Source organism: Gavialis gangeticus, unplaced genomic scaffold (assembly GCF_001723915.1).
Source record: "Gavialis gangeticus isolate Ggan-Ray unplaced genomic scaffold, GavGan_comp1, whole genome shotgun sequence".
NCBI classification, from domain to species: domain Eukaryota; kingdom Metazoa; phylum Chordata; order Crocodylia; family Gavialidae; genus Gavialis; species Gavialis gangeticus.
The window spans coordinates 652914-662382 of record NW_017728975.1 but is presented as its reverse complement, the minus strand read 5'-3'; the positions used below and the strand labels follow the sequence as shown (position 1 = coordinate 662382).

Here is a 9469-nt window from a genome sequence, read left to right as displayed (position 1 = left end):
GTTGCCCCTAAGCATGCAGTCCCCTGCTGGCCCCTCCTGGATGTGTGCCAGAATAATTTTCTCGAACAGCTTGCCTAGGATCGAGGTAAGACTAACTGGCCTATAGTTTCCCGGGTCCTCCTTCCTCCCTTTTTTGAAGATGGGAACCACGTTGGCCCTCTTCCAGTCCTCCGGCACCACTCCAGAGCACCACGAGTGCTCGTAAAGCCATGCCAGGGGATTTGCAATGACCTCAGCCAATTCCTTTAGAACTCTAGGGTGGAGATTATCCAGACCGGCTGACTTGAATACGTCCAGCCCTTCCAGAAGCTCCCTAACTAAATCCTCACTAACCCTTGGCCCAGGTGTGCCTTCCCCGGGGCCCAAGGGGGGCCCAGCAGGGAGGTGGCTGTTCTGGTCCCTACTTAGGAAGACGGAGGCAAAGAAATCGTTAAACAAGTTAGCTTTGCTGTCTGGTGTGACGACCAAATTTCCCAACGCGTCCTGTAAGGGTCCCACATTACCCGGGACCTTCTTTTTACCCCCTATTTATTTAAAAAAGGACTTCTTATTTGTTAGACTTAACTGAATAAGGAAACATACCTAACTTGTCAAACAGATATACATGGTGGGAAGGGGAGGGGGGCAGTTATATGCCTCGTTTATACTCCCCAAAAATTGAATGGAAGCAGGTATGCAAATAAATAGATAAGGACAAGTATTTAAGAGTTACCATGGCAGCAGGCCTTTGTCTAAAAATTCTGGGGGCACTGATACAACTTAGTCCCCCATCTGGCCTAGCTGGACACTGGACAGTGCAAGCTAGCAAGCTGCTGCTAGAAAATTCTGATGGGGGATCTGAATTAGAATCTGCATTTTTAGGGGTAAAAGGTAGAGGTGAAATCAAATCATATTTCTTTTATGTTAATTTGTTTGTTGAGTTTCCATATCTCTGTCTGTACTTAACATTAGAGGTACTGATTTTTATGGTTTCTCCTGATTATGTAATAAACTTTTTTGCCATTTCTTATTGTTCATTTTAAGTGTTATTTCAGAGTATTTGACTATGCAGGCAAGTCTCTTCTGTGGAGGAAAGGTGTCATTTTTAGGACAGGTTGGGTAAAAGGTGTGATTTTTTTTATCTGGCATAATCTCTGCTAAAAGCTGATGACACATGTGTAAGACAGAAAGAGGTGAGGTACCCTGGGCCAAGGAGTTGGTCCCTGTAAGACATCTCAGGTTATTCTCAGTGGCCAAGCAGTAGGGCTGTGCGAGGCTTCGGACAGAGCTTCAGATCCAGAGAAGCTTCGGACGCTTCAGGGTCTGAAGCAGCATGTCCGGGTTGAAGCACTGGCCTCGTTCAGCTTCCCAAAGTGGTTCCGAGCTGCCTCGGAGATCCAGCCATAGGGTATAATGGGAAAACAATAAAATATCTATAACTTTGTTGTTTTTTGTCCAATTTGGATGAAATTTTCAGGGGTGGTAGGCTCTGCAGAGAGTATGAAGCCTGCCAGGCTTCAAGAACATTGGTGCAGGGGGGTCCTGGGGCCCTGCAGCCCTAGCTGCTGACAGGCAAAACTTGTGCCGTGGGTGCTTGTGGAACTGACTGCCTCTGTCTTGGGGAGACACTACTGCAGGCCTGGCTGCTAAGCTACTAGCTAATGTAGCCAGTTAATTGCCACCAATTAGCACCTACAAAACCAGACTAAGGAGAGGAAAGAATCAATACAGACAATCAACCGCCCCAAGACAAACACAGTCAGATCCACAAACACCCATGTCATGAGTTTTGCCTGTCAGCAGCTAGGGGTGCAGGGCCCCAGAACCCCCTTGGACTGATCTCCTCGACAGCTGGCAGGATTAGTGGCCTCAACAGGGGCCATCATCCCTGCAGCTGTCACCCCACTGCGCCGTAACACACACAGTGTCACCCATCGCAGGAGTTTTGCTTGTCCGCAGCTTGAGGTGCAGGTCCCCCCAAAACCCTGCACTGATCTTCTTGAAACTTGGCAGGCTTTGTGGCCTCAGTAAGAGCTACGACCCCTGCAGTTTTCACCCCCCTGTGTTGTAACACAGATGGGACAGGAGTTTGGCTTTCAGGAATTTGGGGTACAGTTACCCCCAAACCCATGCACCAATCTTTTTGATGCTTGGCAAGTTTCATGCTCTCAGTATAAGCTACCATCCCTGCAAGTTTCATCCAAATCAGACAAAAAACAACAAAGTTATAGATATTTCATTGATTCCCCCATTATACCCTACGGCCAGATCTCCGAGGTGGCTCCGAAGCTTTGGAGCCGCTTCGGCTGGATCGAGGCAGAAACCCAGCCCGGAGCTCCGGATCGGATCCCTGGCATCCAAAGCAGCTGGATCTGAAGCCAGATTGGATTGCTACCAACTCGCACAGGCTTACCAAGCAATAAACAGTGAAGAGCGGTATGGAGTGAAGGACCCCTCTGAAGGTGTCAGTATACCCTGTGTTGTGTCACAAGTTAATTATACATAAAAGCCAGAAATGTGTGACTGGGGAATTACTCTTTGGGCAAGTAAAGGATTCTGCCTTAAGTGTCTTTCTCCAGATCATTCACGAAGTTTGTCAAAACAGAAAACTGAGCCAAGCTCTTCCAAGTACTAGGACAGTACCATGTTCCCTCTAATTTAAGATTACCATTCATTCATACCTCAAAAGTCTCAGTCCTTCTGACGTTTCTATCATCAAATACTGTGGAACTACCAAACCTACTTCTGTTTTAGTTAATGTCACCACATTCTTGTATGACTCTTTGGAAGCCAACTAATAGCCGTATTAACACTAATCATCATGTTAGAAGCTCCAATGAGTGTGTCTGTTTGACTTTCAGAAAAAGATGTATTCTTGTGACAGCTAAATAATTTAGCCAGACACAGACACAACTTCTGTGAGCTTTCCCATAAGGAAGCCAGCTGGTAGTTTAGAAACTTGTTAGGGACCTCAGGCAGCACAGATAAAAGTGATAGTATCTTAGTTTCATGTACAGATGTAACTCTTTAGTAACCCTCAGATTTTCTATATAGAATTTTCTTTTGTCATCAGAGAGATCTGGCAGCCTGGAGTCAAATGCCAGATTGAACAGATGGGCTTGGGAGTAACTTCAAAATACCTCCTTATCTGGAAAATGAAAACCAGATGTTTTGCAGAAATAAAGTTGTGATTTAGATGTACTTCACTGGCCAAAAAATCATCATAACTCCATATTATGATATAACACTATGACTATATAAGATTTACCAGGTTTTTATCAGTTTCCATTCAGTTAAGAACATGTTAATGTTCTGCAAAGCAAATTTTATGAGTAAGCACATTTTATATATTGTGGGAATGACTTTCAGTATGGACTGAACTGTCAAACTTTGCAGTAAGAGCACATTATGTAGCCTTGGTTTCTGAGTAGGGATCTGTTCTTTAGGAATTTTAAATGTGTGTGACACACAAAGATGGGACTGAAGCTAGTTCAGGTTTACCCATTGACTGTCCTCACATGTTTGCTTAGAAGGCCAAAACAGTTCCAGATTAACAAGAATTTTTTCTTGTATTTTCAAGTTTACACTATTTTTAATTATTTCTATAATACATGTATGCACTTCAAGGGATTCTGGACATCACCAAAGAACAATTCTGCACAGAGAGGGGGAGGATTTTATCTTCGCTTATCTGCCAGAGAGCTCTTCTATTGGCCATGCTGTCTGACACTTACTCGCATTAAGTAGTATGTATACTCCAAAAATCGTCTTGCTGAAACAAATAGGATTTATTCTGGTGTTAATAGTTTCTCAGCATGAGTAAGACCAATGGCACCCAACCATTGTATGGCTCAGGGGAGGCCCATAGATCCCTTATGTGGTCAGTATGCAAGGTCAATCCATGGATGCAATCTAGCACCCAGGCCCAACCCACATGTCTGGATCCAGCTATGCCCTGGCATGATCTCACATGCAAGGACAACAGGACTCTCCAGAGGTCCAGAATTTTGGCAGCAGTGGAGCAGCACTTAATACTGCCACCAAATTTCCAGATCTCTGTGGAGCCCCACGGGCCAGCTCTGTGGGCTAGATTGGGCCTCCGGGATGCAGGTTTAGCACCCGTGAGTGAGATGACAGTCTCAAAAGAGGAAAAGGGAATTTGGCAGGTTAATCTATGTAGCACATGCTCTGCCAACCAAGCCCTTACTTTTTCTCACCAGAACACTTTAGCAGCTCAAAATAATTACCTGTGATACCTGTGCACAGCTCTGGCACTGTAATCATGCCATGAAAATTTCTATTGCAGCTGGTCCTTTTACATTTACATGAGGTGGCTTGGACTGGATTTTTGGGAGTCTTGGTAGACCACAGACTCAATATGAGTGTGCAGTGTGATGCAGCTGCACAAACATGAAGGCAGTTTTGGGCTGCTTCAATAGAAGCATTAGGTGAAAGACACAGGAGGTGATAGCACCTGGTTAGTTCTCATCTGAAGTAGTGTGTGCAGTTCTGTTCTCCACATTTTCAAAATGATTTGGAGATGTTAGAGAGGGTCCAGAGGTGGGCAACAAAAATGATCAAGGGCTTGAAAGGCAAGTCATATGAGGGAAGGCTAAAGGAGCTAGGCATGTTCAGCTGGTGGAAAAGGTGCTTAAGAGGGGATGTGACAGCAGTGTTCAAATACTTGAAAGGCTGCCATAAAGAAGATGGAAAGCACCTTTTAATTCTTGCTGCAGAGAGGACGATGCAGACCAATGGCTTGAAGTTGCAGCAAGTAAATTTAGTGGGATATCCAGAAAAACTTCTTCACTGTGAGAATAGTGAGGCAGTGGAATAGACGGCCTAGGGAAGCTGTGGATTCTTCATCACTGGAGGTGTTCAAGAGGTTGGACAGCCACTGGTTAGGGATGATCAAGGCATAGCTATGCCTATTTTCTACCATGGTTATTTCCCAGGCTTCTGGGTTTCGCTGGTTGTTCCTGCCTCTACTCCTCCCCCTCCCTCTTAGCTGTGTTGGCTACCTCTAAGGCTGGGGAGTTCAACTGGGGTGTGCCAATGTTCCTGCTAGGAGCAAAGCCTAAGGTCTCTGGCTAGAGAATCACCACAGTTAGACCGATCACCATATTTGGAGTCAGGAAGGAATTTTACCTCATGATCAGATTGGTGCAGACTGTTGGGGTTTTTGCCTTTTTCTGTAGTGACAGGCATGGCCCTCTCCCCAAAACACATTGAGCATATGTTGACAACATTTTAAAGAAGCAGGACATTAGCATTTTAAAGAAGCAGGACATTGGTTCCCATTAGGACCATGTGAAATTTCACTGGGTCTTTTGTTTCAATGCATTTTGAGCTTGAAACAGCACAATCGAAATGAAGCAAAGGGCTTCAAAACAGCTTTGAAATGAAACAGGGGCACTTGAAACATTTCAAAAGTTTCAAAATGTTTCGATTTTCAAAGCTGGTCTTACTTGCATCACCTCCCAAGGGAAGCCCCTGATACTCATTTGCCACGTCTTGATCTCTAGTTGAAGTGTAGAAGGTTCCCATCTGGCTAGTACTTGCTCGGAGATGTCACCTGCAGACGTCCTTGGGGCTCCACCTCTCCTACACCCCTTCCATGTGCCAAGCTGATGGACTTAGCCATATGGCAGATTGCTTGAGCTCTCTCAAATGCCAGTCCATGTGGTGTGGCCCCAATCTGGCCTTCAATGGACTTTTAGGGGCACAGCATCTAGAACCACACTGGTTGCAGGATGGTGGTTCTTCTTCCTATGTTCAGCCTATAGAGTGTTCAGCATACACAGGAGGTCACTCTCCATCCTTACAGCTGTGTCAAGCCAGTCAAGCCATTCTGGTCCTCTACCCGGAGTCCTTGAAGGCCCCTGGTCCCTCAGCCCCAGGAGTAATAAATATGACCGCTGTCTCTCACCCCAGGGGTAACATGAAATTACAAAGGAAACAGAAAAAGAAATGAATCAGGGAGGTAGCAATCTCTCCTCCCTACTCACGCATCCTTGCATGTAAATCAAGAGTTAGTCCCTTGGTGTCCTTCCCTTGTCCACTGCTGGGTGTCACTCAGCTGGCAAGTAAGCTTCTCTTCAGGACTCGGCTGTATGTCCCTGACTTGAGGCAGCACCAGGTGTACCAGCTGGGAGCACACAGCTGCCTCCAAGCTGTTGCTCTCCGGCTCCTTCCCGGCAGCTGGCTTTTAAAGCTCACTGCTGGTGCTGCCTGATGACATCATCATCCCATGCCAGTCCCAGCCGCACAAGTAAATGGTTGATGAAGCGCACAGGTGGCTCCTCCAGATCTTCCTGATCTTCATTGCTGTGCCTGTACCAGGTAAGTATTCCCTGTCACAGGGCTTTTGGCTGTGGGCCCTGGGAAAGGGGTCTCCATCCCTTTACTTTCGTCACTCTGCGACACCAGGGTTGAAGGTAGTCTTATGTAGTCTTATGTAGAGTTTAGATTATGGTTGTATGGAATGGTTTGGATAGGGATGATCTTGCCTCAGGCAGGAGGTAGGACCAGATGACCACTGGAGGTCCCATCCAGCTCTGCTTCTCTATGACTGTGACTCATTTTGGAACATTCAAGGTCAAAATGAAAACACCATGAAGCTTAACTTTGTTTACATTACAGGTGGGGGCTTTACATCTAAACGAGGGACCTTTGGAAATATTGGAAAACTGGAAACTATGATGAGTGTTTCCTATGGGCGAATAGAAGACCTAGTATTCTCTGGAGCTGCTACTGGAGACATTTACATTTGGAAAGACACACTGTTACTTAAGACAGTGAAAGCCCATGACGGACCAGTATTTGCTATGCATGCATTGGATAAGGTATTCATCACCTGCTACTGTCTATTGTTTTCACTCCAGTTCAGGATTTTGAAAGTGGATAGCTACACACTATAGGTAAAATTCTGTTTCCGTGTGCACCAGAAATGACACTTATACACAGGCTTACAGATCTGTTACCCCTGCAGCATGGATCTGTTACCCCTGCAGCGTAAGTGGGCATTCATAGACTGAACATTAGTAATATAGTATGCACTGGCTGCATGCATATGCAGCTACATGTGTGCACTTTTAGACATGTGGGTGTATCCAGGAGGCAGGGCAGGAGGGTAACTATACCCCGCTTGCCCTCCCGCCCGCATTGGCAGTGCATGAGTAGTGAGCTCTTTGTGCTCACCAGCTTATCAACACAGCTCCTGGCCACTTCCTGCCACCCTTTCCACTGCAGCTGAATTTGACAGCAGGCAAGGGAGTTAAAGGACCGGCAAGCAAGAGGATTAGAGGACAAGCAGTGACATTTACCCCCTGGGTTCTTGGATCTGTACCAGTGGCAACTTTGGCCAGGAGATGTATTCCCAAGCCAAACAGCTCAAAGAGCTTGCTGCATGTGCACTGTACAGCCAAAGGGACCTGCAACCATACTGCCCCCAAGATCTGCCCATGCCTGTGTCTAAGTCTCAAAAATACATGTGGCCAGAATCCCATGTCTACCTGGTGTTAGACTGAGGAAGACCCCTTCTGTTTTAGTCCCAGTACCAGAGCGGTTAGGGTACTTGCCCAGGAGGCTAGAGATTTTAAGTCCCTTATCCAGAGAGGTTTGCCCTGCATCTTTCTGATTTCCCAGCACAGTGCTCTAACTACCATATCACTGATTATGCATTATCCAGTGCCCTCTCCAGCACTAGTTTTGAATCTGGTCCCTAGGCAGCCAAGAGCAGGAGGTATGTGGAGCCATGGAAAAGCAAGTAATTCACAAGGTATGTGGCTTGGTAAAATCAATGCTGCCTTGAAGAGGAGCAAGCCCTAAGTTCTTGCCTGGCTACTACCCTCTACATGGGGAAGAAACTTTCCCATTGCATTCCATACATTTTTTTTCAATGACACTTATATGCAGTGACTTCACTTCAAAAGGAGCACCAAAAAAGGCAGTGCTAATATGTAACCTGTGTTGTGATGGCTAAAGCACTATACTGGGAAGTTTGAAAGACAGGTTTAAACCCCTTCTGAGTAAAGAAGGGGCATAAAACTTGTGTCTCTAGAAAAGTGCTCTACACACTTAGCTGGTAGAACTAAAATATGGGAGGACCCTTATCCTCCTACCTCTTTTTTGGGTCTTATGCTCAGGTATGCATGTATATTAGCTGCATATGTGCCTAGCTGGCGCATATTCATACTATACATATTTCATCAACACACACAAGCTTATGTATCCAGGGCATAAACTGAAGGCCAAAAACAGCCAAATAGATGGCTAGGAAACTGCCACTTAGATGAACAAAAGGAAGCAGAATTCTGCCCTATATTTATAAAAGGCACTCATATCATAAGTATTGTACATATATTGTAATGAATGCATTTTGGGAAAAGAAACTTCTGTAAAGGAAGCCCAGATTACAATTGGTGATGTTGAAAGTGGCTAAAAATACAGAATTAACAATAATAAATTACAGTGTTTTATAATAATGTAGTCTTAATTATGGGATCTTATGTATCAGTCCATCAGTATCTTTTCTAGCTTATTCGAAATACATAACTGTAAATATACAGTGTTCAAATTCACTGGGTATGAATTTCTCTCATTTCCTCATCTTTGGAGTCATTGAGAATAAAAATTTTAAAATAGTATATTTACCAATTCAAGAGAACTTTGAATTTAAAATAACCCCCTGCCCCCATATAGTTAAATAATATACATGTAAAATTATATATTCTAATATTATAAAAGCCTTAGTCTGTCTGTCCAGTAATGCTTTATATGCACTCTGATTGGTTGCCTCAGCAGCCGATCAGAGTGCTCTGGACAGACAGAGACAAATGGTGGAGTGCCGCCATGACAGCAGGGACTGAGGGGTCGGAGCAGGGGAGAGGGGCAGGCCAGAAGAGCCGGCCTGGCTTCCCCCACCCTGCTCCTTGGAGGCAGAGGAGCACAACAGGGACCAGAGAGCCACTGTGATGGAAGGGACGGAGCTAGGGACGAGACCAGCAGCACTGGCCCCAGCCCCAGCTCTGGCCCCGGCTCCAGCCTGAAGTGGCAGGGGGGAGCAGGGAAATGGCCCTAGCTCTGGCCCAAAGTGGGTGGGGGAGGCAGGGACCAGTCCTAGCCCAAGGTGAGGGGGCCAGACGCAGGCCTCTGTCCCCGCCCCCCCATCATTCTTGATGGCCAATCTGCTAGTTTGTTATAATTTTCCATGTATAGACTCTAATTAGTAGAAGGCTGTCTTAAATTCACCCCACGCAAACTGCCGTGGCTGAGAAACCAGTGACAGGGAGCAAAGGACCTGCTCCTTATTTCTCTGTGCCTGTCTCCACCATGCCTGCCCCCCACTATGTGCCCCCTGCCACACATCCCCTTGTCACCTGCCCCTCTAGGCCTGTGCCTTCCCCCATCCCTGCCCCAAGGCTGGCGCCTGTCTTAGCCCAGCCCTGTCCATGGCCCGCAGGCAAGAATGCAGCCTGATGAGAGCGAG

General features: G+C 46.1%; 1 protein-coding gene across 3 annotated transcripts in view; it reads left to right on the top strand.

Moving 5' to 3' along the window:
• The window catches only part of EML6 (echinoderm microtubule associated protein like 6), a 404089-nt gene that overhangs the window by 308832 nt on the left and 85788 nt on the right, over positions 1 to 9469 (top strand). For all 3 annotated transcript variants that reach the window (XM_019508035.1, XM_019508018.1, XM_019508025.1), the window contains exon 18: positions 6622 to 6824. In XM_019508035.1, the coding sequence (XP_019363580.1) occupies positions 6622 to 6824 (203 nt within the window). The remainder of the gene's footprint in view (positions 1 to 6621; positions 6825 to 9469) is intronic.